This window comes from Daucus carota, chromosome 1, assembly GCF_001625215.2.
Source record: "Daucus carota subsp. sativus chromosome 1, DH1 v3.0, whole genome shotgun sequence".
Classification (NCBI taxonomy): domain Eukaryota; kingdom Viridiplantae; phylum Streptophyta; class Magnoliopsida; order Apiales; family Apiaceae; genus Daucus; species Daucus carota.
Genome location: NC_030381.2, coordinates 53,492,242 through 53,519,818, shown reverse-complemented (window position 1 = coordinate 53,519,818; position 27,577 = coordinate 53,492,242). Strand labels below are relative to the sequence as shown.

General features: G+C 40.3%; 4 protein-coding genes across 6 annotated transcripts; all 4 read right to left on the bottom strand.

Moving 5' to 3' along the window:
• Positions 1-30: 30 nt before the first annotated feature.
• Positions 31-6,112, bottom strand: LOC108204943 (aspartate aminotransferase, cytoplasmic). Its single transcript, XM_017374643.2, has 12 exons — positions 5,888-6,112; positions 4,784-4,855; positions 4,303-4,364; positions 4,119-4,202; positions 3,641-3,740; positions 3,414-3,534; positions 2,635-2,798; positions 2,378-2,515; positions 1,637-1,758; positions 1,131-1,225; positions 571-691; positions 31-429 (listed from the first exon to the last, which is right to left on the bottom strand). Exons 1-12 carry the CDS (start codon positions 6,056-6,058, stop codon positions 345-347), a joined length of 1,335 nt encoding a protein of 444 aa, XP_017230132.1. The 5' UTR covers positions 6,059-6,112; the 3' UTR covers positions 31-344.
• Positions 6,113-7,023: 911 nt separating this feature from the next.
• Positions 7,024-10,340, bottom strand: LOC108203892 (uncharacterized). Of its 3 annotated transcripts, none has more exons than XM_017373096.2 (13): positions 10,119-10,340; positions 9,774-9,850; positions 9,611-9,691; positions 9,225-9,353; positions 9,057-9,143; positions 8,909-8,962; positions 8,700-8,790; positions 8,550-8,620; positions 8,380-8,449; positions 7,860-7,912; positions 7,538-7,643; positions 7,352-7,449; positions 7,024-7,275 (listed from the first exon to the last, which is right to left on the bottom strand). In XM_017373096.2, the coding sequence occupies exons 1-13, from the start codon at positions 10,240-10,242 to the stop codon at positions 7,189-7,191; spliced, it is 1,128 nt and encodes a 375-aa protein (XP_017228585.1). In that variant the 5' UTR covers positions 10,243-10,340; the 3' UTR covers positions 7,024-7,188. The 3 variants fall into 3 exon arrangements, with proteins under 3 accessions (XP_017228585.1, XP_017228588.1, XP_017228590.1); XM_017373099.2 differs by having other exon boundaries at positions 7,538-7,631; positions 10,119-10,336; XM_017373101.2 differs by lacking the exons at positions 7,860-7,912; positions 8,380-8,449 and having other exon boundaries at positions 7,538-7,631; positions 10,119-10,339.
• Positions 10,341-10,573: 233 nt separating this feature from the next.
• On the bottom strand, positions 10,574-26,896 carry LOC108203885 (uncharacterized). The gene is made up of 13 exons (XM_017373090.2): positions 26,633-26,896; positions 25,510-25,586; positions 25,343-25,423; positions 24,936-25,064; positions 24,763-24,849; positions 24,419-24,472; positions 24,172-24,262; positions 24,016-24,086; positions 23,849-23,918; positions 11,498-11,550; positions 11,163-11,256; positions 10,979-11,076; positions 10,574-10,861 (listed from the first exon to the last, which is right to left on the bottom strand). The coding sequence occupies exons 1-13, from the start codon at positions 26,865-26,867 to the stop codon at positions 10,778-10,780; spliced, it is 1,224 nt and encodes a 407-aa protein (XP_017228579.1). The 5' UTR covers positions 26,868-26,896; the 3' UTR covers positions 10,574-10,777.
• LOC108203883 (uncharacterized) lies at positions 16,450-22,991 on the bottom strand. Its single transcript, XM_064088972.1, has 3 exons — positions 22,194-22,991; positions 17,383-22,100; positions 16,450-17,271 (listed from the first exon to the last, which is right to left on the bottom strand). Exons 1-3 carry the CDS (start codon positions 22,989-22,991, stop codon positions 16,587-16,589), a joined length of 6,201 nt encoding a protein of 2,066 aa, XP_063945042.1. The 3' UTR covers positions 16,450-16,586.
• Positions 26,897-27,577: the final 681 nt, after the last annotated feature.

The following is a 27,577-nucleotide window of genomic DNA, read 5'->3' as shown; positions in this document are numbered from 1 at the left end:
CAGGAGTTCCGCGACAGAGTTACAAATGGATGAAACAGGAAACCTGGAATTTATTAAACCTGGAACAGAACATAGTCCGTATATTGCACCCAAGCAAACATTATTCTAGCAACCAATGAAGAACACGCATTATAACACCAGTCCACTACACATTATGTTCTCAGAAATCCTCTGATATTGATACATCAGCTTCCCTGGTGGAAGTAGATATCTAGTTTACGTCTCTAATGAGAGGCTACAATTATTACAGAGCATTAAGTATGAACTTTTTTAGTAACTTGAGATGCAAGGAGAGCTACAAAGACAAGGAATCAAGTATTGTCCGGCTGTTACCAGTTTAAACTTTAAACACCACGCGTGACAGCAGCATGTATTGCATCTGCTAGGTGTGGAACCGTCCTAGAACTCAAGCCTGCCATGCTAATGCGCCTGCGTATGCAATTTATTTTTTAAGTTTTAACTAATAAAACATTTTAGGATCTCAAGAGAACCCTGTTGTAAAAGAACTATATGCATGTGACAAAAAAGATAAGGGTGCTTATTTTCATCCTATATCTCATCAAAAATTACCCATCAGAAGTCATGTAGATATGGAATTCTTTGGTCATGAAAGCCACTTGCTTTGAGTTGAGACCCGTAAAAGTAAACATTCCAATCTGCTTGATGATGTGACTCCAGTCACCAGGTGTACCTAAAAAGCAAACACATGTATTGAACAAAGCTGCTTGGAATGCATGATGTTGGAAATCTAGAGGTGACAAGGTAATGACACACACACATAAGCCACAGTAAAGACAAAAACTTGTCATCAATCTATAATATCATGTTATGCCAAGGTTCTCAAGAATAAATGTAATAAGGAACCAAATGGGTGTCACTGATCCACTCCACCAACATATAATTAAAATTGCAAAGAACGTAGATGCTTAGGGAAATTGGCAGCTTTAAGAATACCCATAAGAGTCTTGTAATTATATGTGCCCCCACTCATTCTCCATTCGAGTTTCTGTGTCTTAGACTTTTTCTATTACATTCAGCACATGGCCGTGCTCAGCCTTATGCATTGTCAAAAGATTTAAGTGAAGATGTAGCAGTATAAGCATACCCAAACTTTAAGGAATAACTGGTACCTCTAGATTTCAAAGCATTAAAAAGTTGCTGGCGCATGCTAATAATACGTTCAGCCATTTCTTTTAGTTCAATAGTCCACTGATGGTACATGCTCCTGCAAGTGAAAAAAACATTTCAAAGATGATTCTCCTAGCTTGCACCTAACATAAATTGAAATCTGCAAGACCTTGAATCACAAAATAAGGTTTTGAATTTCAATATTATCAGTGTACTATTTAAGATTCATACTCATTCTACCTTGAAAGAATTCCATAAACAAGTTTTGGCCACTTTTAGTTAATTCTGGGGTAATATCAAATACCACCCTCTCACTAGGGCTAAAATTTATGTAAATGAACTAAATTCCAATTGGATCAGTTCATAAGATAACTTAAGAATGAAATGTACTACAAAACTAGAGCAAATAAGTTAGCAGTCCAGGGATTGTAGTTTTATGAAACAACCATGTCCCAAGTTCTTTAGATGGTAGCATATGACAAGTTTCTCGGGCAGTCTATATTATTACCTGTCCTTGAGAATGGTAGCAACAATTGATGCACCATGAATGGGTGGGCTTGAATACATCGGTCTGATTACAAGTTTTAACTGGCTTTCAACTCGACTCGCCACATCAGCAGTCTTGCAAACCTGCAAAGTGGAATTATAGCAGATGAACCAACCTATTATACACTTTGAGCAAATAATACATCTACTAGGGTTTTTTAACAACTCCATGTGTTCAAATTTCGACACAACATATTTTGATACAACAATAAAATTTCGTGTGTGCTGCTTTTGATGTATTTGACGCTTTCCCATCATCACAAACAACTGAATTGAAATTTCATACTATCATCAACAAAGCACAGTGATAATTGCTTTAAAAAATTTGTATGTACAATTTGTCAATGTAGGAAAAATGAAAACAATCTTCAAGCAATACGTACAGTGAACATCGCACGTATCTCATATAACTTGATAATACTCTGTGCTTTCTCTATACTAAAATTTGTAACTGATTATATAGTACAATGAATGGCCTTGAGATATATTATACAAGGCCTGTAAACATTTGTTCCTCGAAAAGGAGGTATTAATTCTGACAATCAGAAGACTAATGTAAGTGTAAAAAAGAGAATGTTTTTTATAGAAGTGACTGAAGTACAAACTACAAGCATTTCTAAGGCCAATTACTCAGGCAGAGATCAGATCACATATAATATACATCAACACTGCTGTTGGAATAAATTAGTCAAAGGTGACTTACAATGCTCAAGGCACCAACACGTTCCCCATATAATCCCATATTCTTAGCATAACTCTGAGCAACAAGACATTCACCACCATCAGCTACAAACATACGAACAGGCTCTGCATCACGATCCAGACTTCCACTTGCAAATCCCTATTTATACCCATTAAAACCACATAATGGTATAACTGCCATTTTAGAGCATTATATCTAACTAATAACTTTAATTCAGGTCCCTGATCATTAGGAATTCCTTCACTGCATGTAATTACCTGATAAGCACTATCAAAGAAAGGTAACAATCCTTTTGACCTAATTAACTGCCTTATCTGTTCCCATTGTGCAGGAGTTGGATCAACGCCAGTGGGATTATGAGCACATGCATGAAGTAGCACAATCGCACCAGATGGTGCAGAACCAAGGTCCTCCAACAAGCCTGCCATTCATGATTAGGGTACAAAACAGCATAAACAAGAACTGCAATACAGACTTATACAAGTATGAATTTAGTCATATACAGATCTCTCTCCCTCCCCTCTCTTTCCGTGTATGTGTGCGTGTCTGTGCAAGCATTTATATTTTATATAGCTTATCAATGTGACTATATCAATTATCAACTATACAGGAGGCAAAACAAAGAACATTCATGGTACAAAGTTTCACAATGTTATCTACTGCAGGTTACTATATATCTGAAGTAAACTTTATCAAAGATTGGTATTATAGAGAATGACCGCATAAACTTGGTTAAAGTGCGCATCTTAAATTACAGAAGACAGAAAACTAAGTACGATCACATTGAAAGTAAATAACCTGCAACTTTCTATATGAAACAGACTTTCAGGGCCGAGAGGTAAACATTTTGACTCTGGTACAATTTAACACAACTCAGACTTACTCCGTTCAAGACAAGATAAATTATTCACTAAGTAATTCCTGATTTACCATTTAAAAAATTATAAGACCCTGATATAGAAATCTTGTTTACATAGAGAAAGCAGAGTCAGTATACAATTAATCAATTAAGTTAACGACTTTATCGAGTGAATACCTTGAAAGTTGAGTCCACGGGTTGCGGGGTCGTAGTATCGGTACGTCTTCACCGACAAACCTGCTAAAGCAAAAACTTTGGGGTGGTTTCCCCATGTTGGTTGAGTAATATACACCGTCCGCTGCAAATGTTAGACTAATATGAGTCGATATAGAAGACTAAAGAGTGCAAAAAATTGATCTCAAACTGCTTAGAAAAATTGGGAAAAAGAATAAATGGCTTTTCACCTGGTGATAGTGTCTAGCCAAAAATTCAGCACCAACCCGTAGAGAACCAGTACCAGACAAACACTGTACAGTTGTAACCCTGTTCTCCTGAATAGCTGGACTGTTTAGGAACAAGAAAGATTATAGAAGTCATTAGAAGCAATGTGCTAACAGAATGAATGAAACTAATGCACTGGAAAAGATATACAATATTTTCATATTGCGCTTTTGTGATAAAAACTTTACAGACTGATTAATACCATTCAATAAAAGATAACCTAAACTTAATTATCTAGTTTCTACTTTATCTGAATAGGAGTATCATGTCAGATAAAACTCTGATATTACAGGGAAGTCCGAGAGATGAATTAAAAGAGATACAGAAATGCCAATACAATGTTATATGCTTAATTTGGAAGCCGAGAGCTGCAACTTATACATAATCAGTCGGGAACACAGTTATATAGAACTTGATAAAGTGAATTAAAATATATTGTACCTGTTAGCACCGAGTATGAGCTTAGCACTAAGCTTATTGAAGTCGGCCAGTCCAACAATTGGAATATACTCCTTATTACGAGAGCTGCACATGATGAAGATAGAGGTTCGTCTCGGGACTTTTATGATCGTGATATTACAAGATATAAATATTTTTTAAACTGGAAAAAGAATCAAACACGTGCCTGTCATTAACAAGTAGTTTTTCGGCTTGCCTCACAACATTCAAGACAAGAGGCTTTCCTTCCTTTACTCAAATAAAAAAGCACCCACATAAGTTTTGTATAGATATATAGCTTAATAGTGTTGACATATAACTTTCGAGCAATGTATTTTATAATTAAGAACTACATCCAATGTGTAGGACAGGCTCGGAAGGACTAGCAGATACTCTGAAAACAAGGAGAAGGAAAAATATCGCCAATAGACCCCAAATGTCTTGCTGATAAGATGCCTTACCAAGGAGGATAATATACAGGAAATTTTTGTAGTTATACACATGTTTAACGACAGAAATCAAAACTCAAACTTCTACCGACTGTGGGAGGTGTAAACATATATACTAAATTATCAGAGAACTGCAAATTGGAGTAATACCTCTAATAACACAACCACTCTGTCTCGAAATTATTAAACACATAAGTGGCAAGTCATAGAAAAGCTCACCTCTGTCCTATAAGCACCAACCCCCAAGTTCAACTTCGACGGACTCGGATCTTTGTTGAATGCAACAGTAACCTACTTATTTAAAAAAAATATCACAGAAGAAACTGTCAATTCACAATAAGCATGATGATCCAGCTTAATTAATGGGATTGAAAAGAAACAAGTATCAAACACCACTATTCTGCCACACCAACTCTTAAAGAACATAAAGGTCCTTGGTATGCCACCTACACAATTCTACACTAATCAAAAGCTTCTTACCAAGGGTCAAATATACTATCACTATATGTGATTCAACATTACCAATGTATTCAATTTAGCTAGGGCATGCAAGTGCAAGAACAACAATGCAAATCCCAATACAAAGCCTCGGTAGTCTTTATGTACAGCAGATATATTAAGTATACTTTCAGCATTCCCCCTCAAAAGTACCATTAAACAGACAAACAAATAACTATATTAAACCGATCGCTAATACAATGTTAAATAACCATCTGATCTTTAAAACCTTCTGTGTTAGAGGAACCCCCCATTCCCAACAGAATCTTTAATTAGTCAACAAAAGGAAACTACAATAAGATATAAATAATTAGTAGCTTGTCCCAACGCCTTAAGATCTCGAGATAATCAATCATGTTAACATGCTATTGAAGCTCAGGTAAACTCATTAATCACTATCTCAATCAGAATCACTAACATGCTATCAGAGCTCAGGTATATAATCACTAAGTCAAACACTATAGTCACATGGTCACATTTTGTGTAAGGAGTTACTTTCGCCGACAAGAGGGCAACACCTAAGAACTTTTAACTCGATTTTCTTGAAATTGTTAACTACTACAAAAAATGATCATAATATTCTTAATTCACTGTATAAATAAGCAAAAAGGCCACTGTCTAGAAGAAGACACACATCAATCATATAATTATAATAATTACAGAGGGAGACAGACGGGGAGAGAGGGAGAGAGAGGAGAGAAAGGGAGAGAGAAGGAGAGAGAGAGACAGTACAGGGAGAGAGAATGAGAGAGACAGGGAGAAAGACAAAGAGAGAGGAGAGGGAGAGGGAGAGGGAGAGAGAGAGAGAGAGAGAGAGGGGTATACCCCAAGAATGGGATCTTCAGGGGCACGAGCAAGATGATTAAACACAGACGGTGATGAAGAATTTGAAGAAGTGGGTGAGGCTGATACAATCTCATGACTATCTTTTAGTGAAGAAGCTTCAAGGTGACGGGCGAGAGTAGCTATTCTCCGATCAGCAGCTCTTGCCTCCATTTCTTTTCTCTTCCTGCAAATATATATTTCCTATTTCGTGTCTCTTTTTATTACTCTATGCATCTATTTATACTTGTACTTGACCAGTTTTTGTCATTTTTCTAAGAATTGCAAATTAAATGATTCGGATCATAAAAATATCATATTAAAATTTTTTTAATATAATATTTGAGTATAATTTTTTGGGAATTTAATAGTTTACGTATTTATTTATTAATATTTTTAATTATATATATTTATTATTTAAAAATATGACTTGAAAACTGAAATTATAGTTGGACGTATATTTGGAAAGACGTGGCGATAACTCGATAAGGATGGGGATTGAGTATGAATCTAGAAGTATTACCAAGTCGAGCGTAATGGTAAGGATATTTGGCACGCAAATCCATGCTGTTGCGTCGATTATGACCTTTGGCTCGACCTTCAATATCAGTTTTCTCTATCTACGTTGGTTTCTAGGCTTCTTCTGACTTTCCTTTTTATTTCCTTATCGGTCCCGACGATTATTCGGAATTCGGAATTGGAACTTTACACGTATTTAAATATATTATGAAATATAATTTTATAAATTATTTTAATTTTTCTCTAACAAAGATCTTATTAGTGTTCTAAAGGTCAGCGATTAATCGGGATTAATCGCCGATTAATTGCTGTTCAAACGCTACCGTCTCGATTAAGCGTTAATCGGTGAAAAAAGCGTTTTTCTGAAAAATCAGTCAAAGACGGGAATGCTCGGCAGCATCAAATAAACATTCGGAAATTAAATGTATATTTTCAAATTTTTTGAGATGTTTCTGCATTTTTTTCTTTTAATTTCTAAAGTTGAAAAGATGTCAAGAATTTTGTAAGAGGAACATGAGTTTCCGTGTCTTTTATTAGCTCCGCCCCTTTCGGATGAACAAGTACATGCAACTTCCATACTTAGCACATCTTTCCTGCTAGGTTTCCCAGTCCAGGAAACGAATCACAAACATGTACATACCATAGGCATAGATGATAGATCATACATTTACACTCCCCAGTGTTCTGAAGGACTCGAAAAAGATAGCTCACACAGAGCAGATGTTCTGCTCGACAAAGAAACGTTAATACAAGTCGTAATTAACGATACTCGATAGTGCTAAGAATTATCTGAGATATCTGTCAAACCAGTCGCTTGTTTCTTTAACCATTGAAGGTGTCATCCTATGCCATATTCCGCGCTCTGCGATCATCTGGAGAATAGAACTCAAACAACTTAACAAATTATAGGTGAATTGTTATTCCTCCGACTAAAAAAAATTTACGTACCTTGAACTTATCTGGACAACCGGCATTTTCATAAGCCTGGACTGCTCTGAGTTGAGGTACTCGAAGGCCTTGTAGGGGGCAACGAGCATCTTTCTCCCCTTTATGGGCCAAACCACTTTGTTTACATTTGAAAGAACATTGATGCTAGGAAAATGTATTGGACGGAAATAAGATGTTGAATCATACCGGTCAAAATAAGCAGAGGTCGTGGTGCTATGATTGGAATGGTGTAAGGTGCATCGAATTGTGAGGCTAAACCTGGAGCTATCTTGTCCCATACCTGAGCAGATACCTATGTCAGAACATGTTTCGTAATTGCCATAAGCTGACATCTCTAAACGTAGAATAATCCACACAATTCGACATGTATAAATTAGTAAGGGAGAAAACTGAAATTAAAGTCAGAAAGAAGCAGTCAGAAGCATAATATTTTGCAGTTGACAAGATCGGTTCTGGAGAATATGATGCAAGAATCCGAAAGTGGAAAGTGAAGCCAAAGCTACCTCACCTTCTCCACTACCTCTTCGTCTATTTCACTCTTGTTTAGTTCCTTCTGTGCTTCTGTAGGAATGCAAAAACCGATTCAAGATTGCAGTTCAAAACTCAAGTTATTTAATTAGGCTCAATTCTAGATTTCAGAATGTTAAAGACTTCAAGAAGTTAACACGACACAGTTAATCATAGATGTAGTTGCATGTTGGCATTTAAGAAACAGGGGGGATATATTCCCCCAATTTTTAGTACTAAAAAAGAAAAATTAATTTGCACAAAATTATAGGCCAAGACAGAAGCCAACAAAATCTTCTGCATCCCAGACATCTACCCTTTGTTAGTCAAAAAAATTTCTCCGAAGAGTTTCAAGTAGAAGGAACTTATAAATGCAGAGGCAAGCAAGGAAACATACAGCAATGCTAGTGCTAAAAGCAATGGACGTTGTGCTTTACATGTAAGTCCGAAGGCATTTAGAATGAAAATCAGAGATATTACATTTTGTTATCAGACATCTTTCTCTGGGTCATTTCCCTTACCTATAAATATGGTCTTAATACTGTTTACTCGAGCCTGCCATTTACCATTTGCTATGGCCCATCGAAATCCCTACTAGCACATAGCAAAGACAATCATCTTTTTCCAGTCCCTTATTTATGAGTATACATGTATAGTTTAAAACATATATAATCCCGAAAATATAATTTACCTGCACACCAATTATAGGAACAACCACTGAGTAGCGAGTGTCAGCAACAGCAGCAAACCATGCATGCATTCCTGCACAACAAGGTCAAACCAATGTCAGCATTTAAAACGGTACAAATTTGTTCTAATCTTTCATGTATCATGTCCACACCTCCGAGCGATTCACCGGTGATTCCGATCCTTGAAGGGTCTATATCATCCCTCTCTGTAAGATAGTCAGCCACTTTTATCAAGTCCCAAACCTACAAAACATTCCGATCCAATTTTTTTGCTGAGACAGAACTACATAATTGAAGAAATGTGGATCTGGATGGATATAGATTTTCATGTCTTAATATATGTAAATGGACGGAATCTAACCGTGTCATAGATGAATGGCATCGTATCACCTGTTTTCCATGCTGATACTAAAGCCTGCATAAAGACTTAAAACATTTCAAGACCAACTTTCCACTAGTACATTGACATATTGTGTACTATTAAGCAATAGAAGGTTATCATATTAGACATCTTGGTAGGCAGTGGGACTGCTAGCACGCTCCCCATGGTAACGAGAATCGATGGCAACAGCTATGTAGCCACGAGAGGCATATGCCTGAACAACAGCAATGTATCAGAAAATCCGAGTCTTTGTATATTCAAAAAAGAAAGGTATTAAAAAACTGCAAAACAGCACCTCAAGTAAAGGACGTAACCATTCTTTACATGTATTTGTCCGATGCAGAAATACAATAGCTGGCCTTTTCTGAGGATTGCTTTCTTTCATGCTCAACACTAGGACAGGCACCCGTCCTTGTTCTCCTTCCTATATATGAGTAAACCGTGTAACAAAATCATGTGTAATAATCAACTCTCAAGACAAAGATGTTTTACTTGACTAGAACTAGGATCCAAACCACATGATAGCTAATGTAACAATGACAAACTGACATACTAAATGAGTAAACGATGCTGCAAAAATGGTTCCTATATATACCAGCAAGTCTGTGAATTAAAACGAAAATAGCAATAGGATACCTATCTTTAAATGTGAAACACAGTCCAGATACAAAATTTTCTTACCTCAGTGATCAGACATAAGTTCTCTTCCTTCAGTAGCTCCTTGAAATCGCAGTGATTTTCCTTGGGGCAAGATTGCATCTCCTAGTATCACAAAACAAAAGTAACTTTCAGATTTTCAGCCAAAACAGCAACCAGAAAAGAATAATAACGAAATGGGTTCTACCTCTCCATCTGGCGGCCTAGGAGTTTCTTGATACATGGGTTCCAACACAGGTCTTCCAGGTTCCACAGTAAGTGGAACTGCAAAGTTCAAGAATTACATTAAGCAAGATACCGAACAGACTCCTGAAAGGAATATATATACATACTACATGTGTGCTGAACTTAGATATACTTAAACCTCGTTAAGTAATAATCGATAAAGCAATAACCTTGTTGAAGTAATATTTCTCTCTTTTCCCAATATAAATAAAGTCAAAATATTTTTATACTCGATAAAATAATAAACTCGATAAAGTAATGTATTTTCTTGATCTACTGCTATAATGAGGTTTAACTGTAGTATCACCTTGAGCGGACCGACGACAGTGCAAAACATGAAGAAATTGACACCGGAGCCTATCGGCTTCAATGGCTTCCAACACCTCCATTGTTTTTTTGCTTTGACACACTGAAGACAGCACTTCAATCATAAACTCTGCTGTCTGGTCTGGTACAGAAGGGGGTCCTATCCTGCTTAGACAACTTTGCTTGCTTTAAATTGTAATTATTGTCTCCTTGCTGTCACTCAAACTACCTTATTTATGACTTCTTACCCATCTGGTGACATAAAATTTTAATTTTTCAACTGTAACATCTCATAATTTTTCTCTTTTACCAACAGAATGCATAAATAGTTATTTATTTTTTTTTTTTACAAACTACAACTCAATGCACATGAACACAACAATTAGTTGCCAGCTTGTGTAGAGACCATATACAATTTGTAAGGTTTGCAAAAGCTACATTGCAATTATCAGTTCATTAACAAAAAAACACAAATGGATAAAAAATAGATCAGATCGAATTAATGGATACATGGGTGAGCAAGAACGGAACAAGTTGATTAAATACAAAGTTTACAATACTATGCTGAAGTTGCAACATAAAATACAATTACTGAAATCAGGGAAGGGATAGGACAAGACACATGACAGTATTCTCAAACTGTCAAGAAAAAAGCTACAATTAAAGATATTCGTCAAACCAGTCACTTGCTTCCTTTACCATTGAAGCTGTCATTTGGTGCCCAACTCCTTGTTCCGCAATCACCTACAGATTATAGCAGAAAGAAAGGAGTGATAACTGAATGAACGCATTTAACAATGTAGTGAAAAAAAATTGGACTGTGAACTCACAATACTGACTGGATATTAAGATAGTTCATACCTTAAATTTATCTTTACAACCAGCATTTTCATATGCCTCGGCTACTTTTTGCTTGGGAATGTCAAGACCCGCAAGCGGGCAACGTGGATCTTCTTCCCCTGCGTGCATCAAAGATGTTTCAGTCTCTGCGCCAAGTCAAAAGGAACTCATACATAATACAAGTTGATGTAAGAAATGGTTATACCATTTAGAAGCAAGAGAGGGCGTGGTGCAATAAGAGGAACGGTGTAGGGTGCATCAAACTCTGAGGCGAGTCCTGGAGCGATTCTGTCCCAAACCTGCAAAAAATAAAATAATATAATAAAATGACAAGATGTGGTCAATTTCCACGTGCATTGTAAATTATGGGAAATATCAATATGCAAGTTTGAAGTGAAAATATTATATCTGGAAAGGCACAATTGAATGTTGACAAGTCTTTAAAACTAGAACTTGGCATCAGATTTATGAAAGATCAACACCAAATTGTAGCTTAGTTATGAGCAAATAATACTGCAAAAAAAAGAATAAGCTACTGACCTTCTCTACCACTTCTTTATCGATTGCGCTTTTGTTCAAATCAATCTGTGCTTCTGCAACCAAAAATCACAAGAGTAAATATAAATCATACACAATCTTTAGTAGAAATTGTGAAAAAAACAAATGGTGTTTCAGAGACGCTGGTTTTGTTAAATTTACGAATTTAAGCAACAGATATAACAAATCTTGGCCACTTAAGTGTTTAGTACATGTTTCATAATTAGCTAAAAAAAGTGTCCCATGTTTCATATTACATTAAGCATTAGAAAAAGGTGAACATAGTGCAAGGGTAGTGTTAACGGAGAAAACTGGTAGGTCAACAAAGATGAGGTTCGCGACGTGGATCAAGATTTCTGTTGGCGAGAATGTAGGAGATGGTTGGTTGTTTGTTATGGGGTGGCTGCAATTGTAGGCAAAGGGTTCGAGATTGCTAACTGGAATAGCTCTCAAGAATGATCGATGCCTACAATCTGCCTACGTACCCCTATTTATAGGGGATCAAGCCGTTACGTAGTTCTTTCTCCTAAGAGACCCATGTGGGCTGGGCCTCCCCTTCTAGAATCTTCTTCCTGGAAGGGGCCCAATACGATGAGGCCTAGCCCTTTGGGCTTACCCCAAATGTAAGGACACTCTCCTACTCCCCGACAGGGACAACCCGCCAGACTACAGAGATAGGACCTTCCAGGGTGTCTTCCTTTCTATCTCCTACCTCCCAAGGAGGACAACTCCCCAGACTACAAGGTAGGGTCTTCTTGATACAACAATGAGGTCTACTCATGCTCAAGGGCGTCCCCCTAAACACAAAGTATCCCTCACTGTCCTTCGGAATTATGATAAAAATGAACTTTCCTCAGCAAGTGGGCGCGCCTAAAGATAGGGCGCGCCCTATCTTTTGACAGGGTTATTTCGAGACTGGACGGATCTTGACTTCCTTGGGCTGAACAAACCTCCTTTGATGGGCCTGGCCTATTTAGCTGATCTTGACAAATTCGCATATAACAACTACCCCCCAGATCTTGGTAACATTGAAAATGTTGGCGAGATCTTCCTGTCTTTTGTGAATATCTTTCCTTTTTCTACTTAATTCTTCTTCAATTTACTTTTGTACATCTTTTAACAGATTTGGGCGTGACACGATTGGGCGCGCCTGATGTTGTCGACCGTTGAAGCCCTATCGTGAACAGCTGTATCCCACTATTCTCCGCTATTTTTGATTTATTTTAATTCCATCTTTTTTATCCGAGTATAAATATGGGTTTCATCTTTTCACTTCTCCATTTTCATCTTTTATTCCCAGTAAAATTTCTCTCCGCCGCCGTTATTCTTTGCCGAGCTCTACCGCCTTCGTCCGTGCTCCGTTTCCATTTCTGAGACCAGCCCACGATTCTCCTCAGCTTAAGGTACATTTTCTTGTCCTTTCTCTGCTATTTCACCGAGTATTTTGCTAGATCCATGCATATGACCGTTTATCTTCCTTGCTGTTCTTCGTGCTTTCACTGTATATATATATGTATATATCTTTGTTTGATCTTTGTTTAGGAAATTTTTGATCTGAAATAGATGTTTGTGTTTCTTTGGATTGCATAGTACTGTCTAGGCGCGCCTTGTAATAGTGGTATATGATCCTCTGTTCCTCCGATAGGTAGAGGTAAGTCGTAGAAGCATAACTATGTTCCCCTATTTTGTTTCATCTCTCCTTTCTCTTCACGGCGCGCCCTATCTGTAGGCGCGCCCATTGACTTCAACTACTTATTAATCCTTATCCATTTCCTCTTGAATACTTATGCACACATATTATTTGCCCGTAGCTTAGAACTTTCCTGTATTTTTTAGCCGTCTCCTCTCTCTTTCCGCTTTCATACGACTTCTTTCTTTTAAGATGTTCGGTTTGCTTATTAAATCCTCCCTTTTTCTACTTTACTTTTATCTTGGCGCGCCCAGTTGTTACAACTTGTTCCTCTTCTTTTGCAGCTGGCTATTCTGGGCGCGCCAGATCCTCTCTCCCCTGTTCCCTTGCGTTCTTTTCCATCTCTATTTTCCACAACTATGGCCGAAAGTGGGACTTCCTCCCCTGAGCTGTTAAACACCAATCAAGTTGATATAGACGATCTGCTAAACCAAGATGAGCAAGACCTTCGTAATTCTTCTGGGAAGGATCAGATTGGTGAATTTGACGATGATCAACCGGACAATTCTGAAGAAGAGGAGGCGAAAGATGATGCTGATGATACTGAAGAAGATTCTGATGAGGCTGCAGCCGAGGAGGAGGCCAGAAACTTCTATCATGCCATGACTGAAGATAACTCATCTGATGAGGCGCGCCCTACATCCCCACTTCCATCTCCTAATCCCTATGCTCATCCCCAGATACTGGATAGCGAATTAGATTTCGACTGGGAAGAGGAAGGAGAGGTTCGTGAGGCATTGAAGGCGAAGAGACGTAAGAGAGCAGGCAAGTTGGCTTGTGTTGGCCTGTCTTCTACTGCATCTAAGGCAGAAATTGAATGGTGTCTTAGATATTACGATAAGGGTTGCATCTGGGCGCGCCCTCACCCGTGGATGAGGCCTCACATTTTTGACTATAACCCCCGCCTACGCATCCCTAGGATGGTGCTCACTCCTAAGTTGGTGAGGCTCGGTGTTGGCCCTCCACTTCATCCTTATTTTAAATCTATCATCGAATGGTTTGATATTGCTCCGATCCAACTATCTCCTAATGGATGGAAGCTAGCAATTGCTTTATACATGCTCTATCGTGACCATAACAACCGCGCCCCCACCATGGAAGATTTAAGTTATTTCTTCAGATTGGGCGCGTCCAGTCTGGGATATTATTATCTAGTGGTTTGGAAGACTCATAATTCTACAGGCTGGTCTGAAGGAAAAACTAGTAATGAGAAGAAATGGAAGGAGCCATTCTTCTACACTTGGCCGGATGAGAGAGTTAGAACTCAATTCAACACACAACCCAGTAAGCCTTTCTTCCTTATCTAGGCGCGCCTTATTTTCGATATTCTTTATGAATCATGTACTTAAGCATTCTTCCCTCTTTTCATGTCTAGTTGAGAGAAAACAATCTGTTCTGTCTGGGCGCGCCAAAAGGCGTGCTGAGAATATTATTAATCTCCCTTATGAGGCCAAGGTAATCAACCATCTGGTAACCACTGAACGTCTGATAGAATATGGATTCTTGAGTGAAGCAGTAGGGAATATTTGCTCATACCAGGATTTCTATGGGGGTCGCCCTATAAAAAGGAAGGCTAGAACAGTTGAGGAACCTGCAGTTGAGGAGGAGGAAGAATCTGATGAAGTCGTAGATCAGGGCGCGCCTGATTATGGTTATCCTTCCTCTCCTTATACTCATTTATGTTTTCTACTATGCATATCCCCCTACTTGTCTTATCTGTCAAACATGTTTATTTTTATGCTTTATTCTATGTTGCTACTGACTATGTTCTTCTTTGTTGATTATTCCTTCAGATATGTCTCTTCCTGCCGGGTTTGGTGTAAAGGGTGGGCGCGCCTCAAATGCTGGCGCGTCCAGTTCTAAACAGGTACCTAAAGTATCTGTCAGTCAGCAGGTAACCAAGCCTCCCTCTCCCAAAAAGAAGAATGTTGACAAGAGGAAGAATCAGGAAGGGGATGAACGTACCCCGAAGAAACTAAGAATGCAACCATCATCATCTGGGTTCCCTTATGAGGCACCAGTAACAGCTGCAGGGGACTGGTTTGCCAAAGTTGCAGATGGCTACATTGAACCGTCCAAATTCAGCAACTGGCAACAGAGGAATGGTGATCAGGCGGCTGATGCATGTAGGCGCGCCGCAGCTGAGCTTTTCTTTCACTTAACTTGTAATCCATCTGATACAGAGATGCTCAGGGCGCGCCTAGATGCTGCAAAAGAAGAGACTGCTAAGTTGAAAGCTCAACTGTCTGATGTTGAGAAGGAGAAGGCGGAGTTGGAGAAGTTTAAGAAGAGAGCCGAGAAGGATATCTCCAGGCTGCAGACAGATGCCAACAACCTCAGAATAGAGCTTAACCATACTGCTGGTGAACTGTCCTCGTCTAGCGAGAAGGTGGTCTCCTTGGAGGGTCAAGTTGCTGACCTGCAGAGTCAACTGGTGACAGTGGAGACTTCTTCGTTTGCTTCAGGCTTCAGAAGTTATGTTACTGGATTTTTGGCCGTTGATCCAGAGTATGATTGGAGCAAGTTTCTCCCTGCTACCAAAGCTTGGATTGAGGAATTCAAGGTGGAAGAGGCCAAGGCTATCGAGGAGAAGAGGCTTGAGATTGAATTGGAAGCTGCAGGTGCTTCTGCAAGTAAGTTTCTTCAACAGCCTTCACCACAGAGGACGCGCCCTGATGGTGAAGATGAAATTCTTCAACTGGAGCAAGCCGTAGATGAAACTCAGAACGCAGATAAGACTCCTCTTCAAACTAATCCAGTTTCTGAGGCTGTTCTTTCTCAGCAAGGCAACCCAGACTCTTCCCAAGATCCTTGATTACTATGCTTGTTTACTTTAAACATTTATTAGGGTGCGGGTCCCTGTAACCCTGCAAGTTGTGTTAACTTGTTACCTTCATGATTTTGACCTTTTGATGTTGGGGCGCGCCCCTTGTGTACTAATCCTTTAATTAACTATTTTCTGCCAAATGTTTTACTTTCCATGATTTGTCCGTTTCTTGTACTTTATCCCATATATAGCTGTGCTCCTTACTTATGCTATGTTATAGAATATTCATAAGTAATACCGTGGCGCGCCGTATGACTTGGCGCGCCCAATCTGGATGCCTTTGTGACCTCGGAATAGCAGTTTTACTTGCTAGGTGATGATCGTTCTACTGGCCCATTCCTCCTGCAAGCTTTTCTTTAATACTTAACTTCCTTTTACTTTATTAGGATATGGCGCGCCATATGTTTTGAAAATAATAAGGAACCAAGTTGATAACAGAGGGCGCGCCTTAAGATGAGGCGCGCCGTATGTGAGTAAATGGCAGAATCAAGCAAACTATACTAGTATTATTATTTCATCAGTGGATCAGCAAATACATTCCATCTTCTATTGTTCTCAACAATTACAGCTTGCTTCTATTGATAGTATTTCTTTAAGTGCTCAGCATTCCATGCCTTAGAGATGGGCTCCCCCTGCATGTCTTCCAAGTAGTATGCTCCTCCAAAGATCTCAGCCCGAATGCGGTAGGGTCCTTCCCAATTTGCCCCGAACACTCCGTGACCTGGCACCTTCATCCCTGGCATCATCCTGCGCAACACTAAGTCTCCTACTTTGAATGGTCTAGGCTTGACTCGACTGTTGTAGAATCGGGCTGTCCTTTGTTGGTATGCTGCCAACCTGACTTGCGACTCCCTTCTGACTTCCTCCAGCATATCCAGATGTAGCCTCTGGTTAACAACATTGTCCTCTTCCTGGAAGTGGTCTCTCCTAAAGGAACCTGCTCCGACCTCTACTGGAACCATTGCTTCACAACCATAGGTCAACATGAACGGCGACTCCCCAGTGGTTGTCCTCGGCGTAGTGTTGTATGACCATAATACCATTGGAAGCTCCTCCGGCCAATCACCTTTCATTTCTTCTAACTTGGCCTTCAGCGTGTGTTTGATGATCTTGTTGATTGCTTCAGTCTGTCCATTGCTTTGTGGATGGTACACGGCAGCAAAGTTCCTCCTTATATTCAGGTCATCGCACAATTTCTTCAACTCTTTGCTGTCGAATTGTTTTCCATTGTCAGATATCAATTTGTACGGGATACCAAATCTGCACACGATTGAATTGAATACAAAACTTGTTATCTTCCTAGCAGTAATGGTTGCTAGAGGCGCGGCCTCGGCCCATTTTGTAAAGTAATCAACTGCCACTACTGCATACCTGACTCCTCCTTTGGCTTTTGGAAGCTCTCCAATGAGATCTATCCCCCACAAAGCGAATGGCCATGGACTGAGTAACGGAGTCAGACTTGCTGCAGGACGAGATGAATATGTGGCAAATCGCTGGCACTTGTCACAAGCTTGCACGAACTTGCTTGCTTCACTCCTCATCGTTGGCCAGTAATATCCTTGCCTAAGGATCTTCAGTGCAAGTGAACTACCCCCCGAGTGATTGCCGCATATTCCTTCATGCACTTCCCTTAAGATATAATTGCACTCCTCCCCTGCAATGCACTTCAGCAGCGGCTGGTTAAACCCCCTCTTGTATAAGACACCATCATATATCACAAATCTCGCTGCTTTGTATCTGAGACTTCTGGCTTCCTTTATACTTTCTGGGAGTTGACCCTCCTGGATGAACTTAAGTATTGGAGTCATCCAAGTATCCACGACTTCCTTCTCTACTTCCATCAGATCTCCTCTGAACCGGGTGACCTTCTGTGCTTCTGTCACACTGGGCTTCTCTTGAACACAGAATTGGATGGTTCCTAATAACTTGGTGTCCCTTCTAGAACTGGCCTTGGCCAAAGCATCAGCACCTTCATTTTTCTCGCGAGGAACCTTTTCCAAATGTACCTCTCTGAACTTCTTCATCAGCTCTTGCGTATGGGTCATATATAAGTTCGTTCTCCAACCCCGAGCCAAGAACCCCCCGTTTACCTGGTGAACCACTAACATAGAATCACTATACACGATAAGATTCCTGGCCTTCATCTCTATGGCTAGGGATAGACCATTGATCAAAGCTTCATATTCTGCATCGTTATTGGTTGCGGGGAACCCTAGGTGGATGGCACTCAACAACCGACACCCCCCGGGACTAACCAAAACTATACCAACTCCAGCCCCGTCAGAGTTGACAGCTCCATCGACATGCAAGTTCCACCATGTGTCATCTTCCACTAAAAGACCTTTAATGGGTTCAACAACTGGATTATACGGTACTATTGCCCACTCTTGAATATCATCCTCAAATTCCAACAAGAAATCAGCCAGGGCTTGGCCTTTGATAGTAGCTCTAGGCTTGTAATCCAAGTCAAACTGTCCTAGCTCAACAGCCCACTTCATGAGTCTTCCCGTTGCTTCTGGTTTATGCATAATCTGACGGAGAGGGTATGAAGTTCTTACCTCAATCTTATGTGCCTGAAAGTATGGACGAAGCTTCCTTGCTGCCAAGATCAAAGAGTATACCAACTTTTCCATGCTAGTGTATCTTGTTTCAGCATCCAATAGCCTTTTGCTAACATAGTATACCGGGAGTTGAACATCCCTCTCCTCCTTTACAAGGACGGCGCTAACCGAGTATCTTGAAACGGCCAGATATAAGATCAATGTTTCCCCTTCTACGGGTTTGGCCAAGAGAGGTGGCTTTCCCAATTGTTCCTTTATCTTTTGGAAGGCCTCTTCACATTCCTCCGTCCATACAAATGTTTTCCCAGCCTCCTTGATAGCCTTAAAGAACTCCTTGCATCTGTCTGAGGATTTAGACACAAATCTATTTAATGCCGCTATCCTTCCTGTAAGGCTCTGAACTTGCCTCACATTCTGAGGAGACTTCATATCAAGTAATGCCTTGATTTTTGCAGGATTAGCTTCGATCCCTCGATGATTTACCATGAACCCCAAGAATTTACCAGACTCAACTCCAAATACACACTTCTGGGGATTCAACTTCATTCGATACTTCCTAAGTATGTCAAACATTTCAGACAAGTGCCGAATGTGATCTTGCGCCTCCTTGGACTTGACCAGCATGTCATCTACGTAAACCTCCATAGTCTTACCAATCTGATCTTTAAACATCATGTTTACAAGGCGTTGATAAGTTGCGCCAGCATTGATTAGTCCAAATGGCATCCCTATATAGCAATATAGTCCTCTGTCAGTTATAAATGAAGTGTGCTCCTGATCTGGTTCATGCATGGGTATCTGATTGTACCCTGAATAGGCATCCATGAAACTTAACAGAGCGTGTCCTGCTGTGGCATCCACCAACTGGTCTATCCTCGGGAGTGGAAAACTATCCTTTGGGCATGCTTTGTTCAGATCTGTGAAATCGACACAAGTTCTCCACTTCCCATTAGGCTTCTTGACAAGGACCGGGTTAGCCAGCCATGTAGGGTAAAACGACTCCTTGATCAACTTAGCACCCAACAACCGGTCAACTTCTTCCTTCAGTGCTTGAGCCCTTTCTCCACTAACAGGCCTTCTCTTTTGTCTCATCCCTTTCTTGGTAGGGTCAATGTTTAAATGGTGACTCATTACTTCTGGGTCGATCCCTACCATATCAGCATGACACCAAGCAAAAACATCCAAGTTGCTTCTTAAGAAACGGATAAGGCTTGCCTTCAACTCTCCTTTCAGCTTAGACCCTATCTTCAATGTTTTGGCCTCTCCGGCCTCCCCAACTTGGATTTCAACGGTATCTTCAGCCGGACCGGTCTTGGTTGACTCTAAGGGCAACCTTGGGTCTAGGTCAGACTCCTCTTTGGTTCCAGATGTCTCTCCTTTTTCCCATATAGAGCAAGGCTTAAGCTCGGCATCTGAATCCACTTCCATTGGTTCTTTTCCTTTTGATTGCCCGAGATTATCTCCCTCATCAGGAAATTGGACAAAGTAAGTCATATTGACCTCCCCACCAGTGTTGGCAACAAGGGGCTCTTTCAGTGGTCTACCCTTCTTGAAACCTTTAAGAGATTGCAAGTAACACTCTCTGGAGTCATATTGGCACCCCCTCACAACTCCAATCCCTCCAGGTGTTGGGAATTTCATAGACAAATGATAAATTGATGTGACCACCCTCATCTCTTTTAGTAACGGTCGCCCAACAATGGCATTGTGTGATGAGTCGTGATCGACAATCATAAAATCCATAACCTGAGTGGCTGAGCATGTTCCTTCCCCTAGAGTTACCGGGAGCCGGATTGTCCCCTTTACCTTTACAGCCTCTCCACCAAATCCATAGATATAGACATCCTCAACCTTCATATCCTTATCAGGGAGGCCAAGCTTCTGGTAGGTGCCATAATAAAGAATGTTGACAGAACTTCCATTATCAACAAGTACACGATGAACATTCATTGGACCAATACGAAGAGCGATCACCAGGGCATCATTGTGCGGGTGGTGAACCCATCTAGCATCTTCCTCTGAAAAAGTAATGTCAATGGCTTCACCTCTAAAGACTTTAGGCGGTCTAGATGACAAATTATGTATATTAGTAAGGGGCCTACCTTTTGCCTCCTTTGCATATCTCTCCATTGCCCTGGTCCCCTCACCGGCCAAATGTGGCCCTCCGAAGATTACATGAATGCTTCCTTCCTTAACGAACTGGATATCCTCTTGCTTTCCCCTCTCTTGATCGCCAGTATAGCCAAGCCCCCTTCTATCCTTGGCTCGAATATCCCGTCGGGACCGGGCTTCTCGTACTATCCATTCATTAAGCTGGCCTTCTTTGATTAACAATTCAATCTCTTCTTTCAGTTGTCTACATTCATGGGTATCATGCCCTGTTGACTCGTGGTATTCACAGTACTTGTCCTTATTCTTGGCTTGCCAAGAATTTAGTGGAGCCGGCCTGCGGAAGAGTCCCTTGTCACGATTAACTTCGAAGATGTGATCGATTGGCGCGGCAAGTGGTGTCCAGCGATCTTCCCTTTCTTCATGATCTCGAGGAGGTGTATAGTTCCTTCTATACATTGTGTTGACCCGGTTGGGGCTTCGTCGCCTCCCCCTTTGTTCTGGACTTGGGGACCGGTCCCTTCTCTTTTGTCGGGTCTTACCAGGGCTTCTCTCGTTCTTCCGACTCTCAGCTAGCGACTGTTCAACATTTTTGTATGCCTCAGCCCTTGCATATAAATCTGCAAGAGACTTGGGATCATTGCCTTGCAAGTGCTTCCAAAAATCAGTTCCCACTCGAAGCCCAGCCACCAAGAAGCTCTTCAGTGTCTCATCAGTTGCCCCCCGAACATTGGATGACTCTGCATTGAAACGTTTGAAGTAGGCATGAAGAGTCTCCCCTTCCTTCTGTTTGATATTTGCCAGAGTGGTGACCGGTGGAGCGTATTTGACGGTTGCCTGAAACTGAGTCAAGAACATAGTCTGCATGCTTGTCCAAGAAGTGATGGATGCTGGTTCCAATTTCCGGAACCATTGGTAGGCACTGTCTCTGAAGGTGGCCGCAAGAAGTCTACACCTGACAGGGTCCGGTATCTGGTAGACACCCATCTCAACATTGAATCTTCCAAGAAACTCTACAGCATCTGAGTTGCCGTGAAACTTTAAATCGGAAGTGGTGTTTCTGTAATTGGCCGGCAACGGAGCCTCTATCACTTCAGCAGAGAAGGGTGATAGGGCTTGGCTTGAAAGAGACGCTTGGCTTCCATCAAAATGTGCCAGAAGTTTTCTTAGGCTGTTGATATCAATGGCTCCGATGCCTGGAATGGTCTGAACGTTTGGCTGTGACTGAGTCATCGATGGTAGCGTTCCAGTAGGCATGAAGTCACTTGCCGAGGGGAGAGGATTGGATTGATTGGCGTGAGTCTGAGCAGATGGGGGCGCATTGGCCTGAGATGAGGCTTGAATATGCGGATTGGCATGAGCATTGGCCTGAGACGAGACTTGAATATGCGGATCGGCAATGGTCTGATCAAGATTTGCCTAACCATTCATTATTACATATCCTACTACTACCAGAACGAAATATAATGTAACTTTTAGGATAATTTACAAAGAGGAGACAAGAAAAGGAACCTGATGATGAGTCTTTCCGTTGCCCGGAGACGTCGCATGCTCGCGCGTTCCTCCCTGACTCTGCCGTCCTTCAAGCACGATCGGGTCTTGCTCCGATCTTCCTCCCAAACCCCGGGGTTCTTGCGATCTGTCATAGCTTCTTGGGTCTGATCCATGCGGAATCTCCTTCCTATGTCCTTCTCGACCCGTGCCTGCCGTTCTTGACCCGGTATTCGCATATTCAGGTCTGCTTTCAAGATCTTTGATCAGGGCCAAAAGATCCGCCCTACTGACTCTTCCTCGATATCTTTCCGCCAGAGCGTTAACATCTCGACTGGCCTCCTCCAGATGGGCGGTCGCACGTCTATCTTGCGGGGGTCTTCCTCCGTCCCTGACGCCCTCTCCTCCGGTAGTAGTTTGGCCGCCTGACGCGAATAAGTTTCGTGGAACAATTACAGCCCTTCTATCATCGCGATGACCTGACTGACTTTCCTCTTCAAAGGGCTGCTTCCCGGAACGATGTGTTCCGGGAACCAGGGCCTCTAGTTGCGCGACTCGCTCTCTGAGCGCTTGCTGTTCTCTTGCTTCGTTTCTCAAGTAATGCAACTCCTTGAGTAACTCCTCGTTGCTTATGAATATCGGCGGCGAGCCGGAGATGGGTCGTCTCATAACACCAGACTCTCCGTCTGTTATGATGATTGCTCTGTCCTGAGAGGCGTTCCCGACCGGCGTGTTGTCGACGGGAGGGTTATCGCCTATCCCCGATCTGGGATCGGGGGGTTGGTTCCCACCGGGTGTTGTCTCGCCGTGGTTCGACATCTTTCTCCTTGATGGAAAATCTTGAACTATCCCCTCCTTCTAGCGCCAATTTGTTAACGGAGAAAACTGGTAGGTCAACAAAGATGAGGTTCGCGACGTGGATCAAGATTTCTGTTGGCGAGAATGTAGGAGATGGTTGGTTGTTTGTTATGGGGTGGCTGCAATTGTAGGCAAAGGGTTCGAGATTGCTAACTGGAATAGCTCTCAAGAATGATCGATGCCTACAATCTGCCTACGTACCCCTATTTATAGGGGATCAAGCCGTTACGTAGTTCTTTCTCCTAAGAGACCCATGTGGGCTGGGCCTCCCCTTCTAGAATCTTCTTCCTGGAAGGGGCCCAATACGATGAGGCCTAGCCCTTTGGGCTTACCCCAAATGTAAGGACACTCTCCTACTCCCCGACAGGGACAACCCGCCAGACTACAGAGATAGGACCTTCCAGGGTGTCTTCCTTTCTATCTCCTACCTCCCAAGGAGGACAACTCCCCAGACTACAAGGTAGGGTCTTCTTGATACAACAATGAGGTCTACTCATGCTCAAGGGCGTCCCCCTAAACACAAAGTATCCCTCACTGTCCTTCGGAATTATGATAAAAATGAACTTTCCTCAGCAAGTGGGCGCGCCTAAAGATAGGGCGCGCCCTATCTTTTGACAGGGTTATTTCGAGACTGGACGGATCTTGACTTCCTTGGGCTGAACAAACCTCCTTTGATGGGCCTGGCCTATTTAGCTGATCTTGACAAATTCGCATATAACAGGTAGTAAGCCAGGAGCACAGGGCATAGAAAACATTCTGCATACAGAATTTTGATAAGTGATCTTTTTTATCTAGACATTCTCTTTAAGGTTCCTCACCTTCAAATACTGCTTTTATACTGTTTACTCGGGGAAGCCATTTATCGTTATCTATAGCCCATCGAAATCCCTGCAATTTATAATGCTTAGAAAAATCATTTTACGGACAACATATATCCACATTGTGAAAACTAAGGACAAATGATAAAAATATGAAAAAGATCAACCTGAACACCAATTATGGGAACAACTACAGCATAACGTGTATCAGCCGCAGCAGCAAACCATGAATGCATTCCTGGACAGCAAGGTAAAATCACCCAATCAGCATAACAGCATCAATTACATTTGAATTCTATACTTTTAAGTTTCATGTCCAAAACCTCCAAGTGATTCCCCGGTAATTCCAATCCTTGACGGATCAATATCATCCCTTTGTGAAAGATAATCAGCTAGTTTTATTAAATCCCAGACCTGAAAATTTTCCACAGAACTCTATCAGATGTAACATGCAGGACTTGTAAACTAAGACAAAGTGGATATACTATTTACATGCCTCTTTACACATTCTTCAAAAATGTGAAAGATTTATGTATATGTATTACTATATCTACATGGACAGAATCTTACCGTGTCGAAGATGAATGGCATTGTATCACCATTTTTCCATGCCGATACTAGAGACTGCAAAAGAGTAAATGTAATAATGAATAGTGTTTTAGCAAGATACTTTGACTAATAGCTAAAGATTAAGTAAATTGCTGCCCCTAGACCACCTAAAGCCGGTATACACTTGATACTGAAATACTACTCTCTCAACTTTATTTTAGAGTATGCCAAATATCTATAATTTTCCAATTTGTGCTTCACATTCAACTGCTTATCAATAGTATAACATACTTATTAATGTCTGAATTTCTATGGCGTAAAAAATAGCTATCAAAATCAAGAAACATAAAAGATTCAGCACAAACTTCGCGATAGGTGGTCAGACTGCTGGCACGCTCCCCATGGAAACGAGAATCGATGGCAACCGCTATGTAACCGCGTGAAGCATATGCCTGAACAACAAAAATGAATTAGAAAACTTGATAAACTTTTCAGTGTAAGATGACAGGCTTCAGAAAGTACTGTAAATCAGTCTTACCTCAAGCAAAGGGCGAAGCCATTCTTTGCACTTGTTTGTGCTATGAAGAAACACAATAGCCGGCCTTCTTTGAGGAGTGCTTTCTTTTATACTTAATATTAGCACAGGCAATCGCCCTTGTTCGCCTTCCTAATTATACAAATGACATCTATTAAGTCCTTTAATGCTCAAAATTTCATGCATAGATGATGGAAGTACGAGTGCCTACTAAAGTAGTATGACAGAACTAAAGTAGCCAGCATACTGCAGAATTAAGTATAAATCGACTAAAGATTACCTACATAAACATGACTAAACTTGGATTTAGTAACAAAGTTACTTCCTACTTTCTTTAAAAATAAAATAAAATAGTATGATTAATCTTACAACTGATATATTCCAGATGAAACAATCCGTTATCTGCTTACCTCAGTTGTCAAATACAAGTTCTCCTCCTTGAGTAGCTTATTGAAATTAGGAATATTTGCCTTTGGGCAAGATTCCATTGCCTAGTATCACAGTGGTAAGGTAACTTTAAAATGAGACATTCAAAAGCTAGCAACAATTAATAGAACACATGAAAGAAGATCTCAACCTCACTGAATATTGGCTTGGGAGTCTCTTGATACATGGGTTCCGCAACAGGTTTTCCAGGTTCCACAGTAAGAGGAACTGAAAGGTCATATCATGTTAAATAAATGAGTAAATGACAAAGTGGTGGCTGTAGTTTTCCGAATTTTACAGGATGGTGGCTGGACTTTAAAAATTACATAATGATGGCCGGAGTTTACTTCAGTCTTTTAATAAGGTGGCGGCCGTGAAGTTCTGTTAATTTTCTTCCGTTAACTCCAAAAAATAAAATAATAAACGACAAAATGGTGGAAATCTAGCCAACATTTTGTAAAATTTGGAAAACTACAGCCACCATTTTGTCGTTTAATCTTTTATTTTTTGGAGTTAACGGAGGAAAATTAACGGAGGTTCACGGCAGCCACCTTTTTAAAAGGCGGAAGTAAACTCCAACCACCATTATATAGTTCTTTAAGTTCAGCTACCATCTTGTAAAATTTGAAAAACTACGGTCACCACTTTGTCATTTACTCTAAATAAATTATTATTCCGATCCAAGTGAGTCTTAAAGGCTAAAAGAAACACAATCAAAAACACAGTAAAACAAACACAAGATTAACAACTATTTGACTGCATTTCCAACAGTCCTTCAAATCGGATCATTACGAGCTGCAAATATTTCTCCCAATCTTTCAAAATAATACACTGCTTAGTACTTAGGCAATGCTAAAAATAGGATGTTACATAAACCTTCATGATCATGAAATCAATCAGTTCCAGCACATTTTCTAAAATCACAATAAATCAACACTCAAAAAACAAGAACATGACTCGAAAACCCCGAAAATACTAATAAATCCAGAATTCAGCAAGCACAATTCAAATCAAGATCACAAAAACCCCAATCACACAATAAAAGAGTATATATACTCTCTTCGTCCTAAATTACTCGTCCACTTTGACTTTGACTTTCACACATATATTATGTCAACGTGCATTGACCACATTACAACATATATTTTTGTAAAATTTAAAGTGGACAAGTATTATGAAACGAAGGAAGCACAATTAAGTAGCTTAGAAAAAAGTCGAACTAAAGTCAACGCCAATTCACAAAAAAGTCAAACACAACACAGTGAGATAATGACCTTGAGGAGATCGGCGAGTGGTCAAGAGATGAATGAACCGAGACCTGAGCTTCAGACCATCCTCTCCGGCGGCTTCAACTTTTCCGGCCATTTTCCGGCGAGTGATTCCGGCGGTGCTTCGGAGCTTGACTTTGTAAGTGTTGTTGTAAGTATAAACACTGCTATAAGTAGTTAGTTGCAGAGGAGATGGAAAGTACGAGAAGTGGCAGGTGAGTTGGCACGTGCCGAGGAACATGGTACACGTGTGAACTGCAACTCCGTAACATCGCCACCATTGTTTTATTTTTTTATAGGATAATATTAAAAAGGGTTTTTTTTTTTTTTAAGAATATGTTAGCCGCAGAAATTAATTTTCAAAATATGGTACAATCTTGTTTATCAGGCTAGGAATATGAAAATCAATCATAAATCAATTGTGATGTAATATCAGTTGCAATTTTGACGGTATTTTTAAAAATAAATTTAAAAATATGAATATTTTTGTAAATTTTTTTATTAAAAATTACCAAAATATTTATATAAAAACTTTTGGCAACTTTCGATAAAAATGTCAACGTAATATATTTTTAGTTGTGAATATTATGAAAATTTAATAAAATTAATTAGTGTTCGAAAAATATTTAATTTTTAATAAATAACAGTCCTTACTTAGAATGGTCAAACTTCGTTTTTAGTTTCAAATAGTTTCTTTGATGTTTAGATTTTCTGAATTTTACGAAACACTTTTAACATGAATCAGAATAATTCAACATGAGTGAATCATCTGACTGCCACATGCATTTCAGATGTTTATATAACTAAAACTATGCTGTGATTAGTGGAATTTAAAAAGCGAATCAGATATTTATATAACTAAATTTATGTTGTGATTAGTGGAATTTAAAAAGCGAATCAAAAAATGTCTCATAATAAAAATGTCTCATAATTTATAAGAGCATTTTCTAA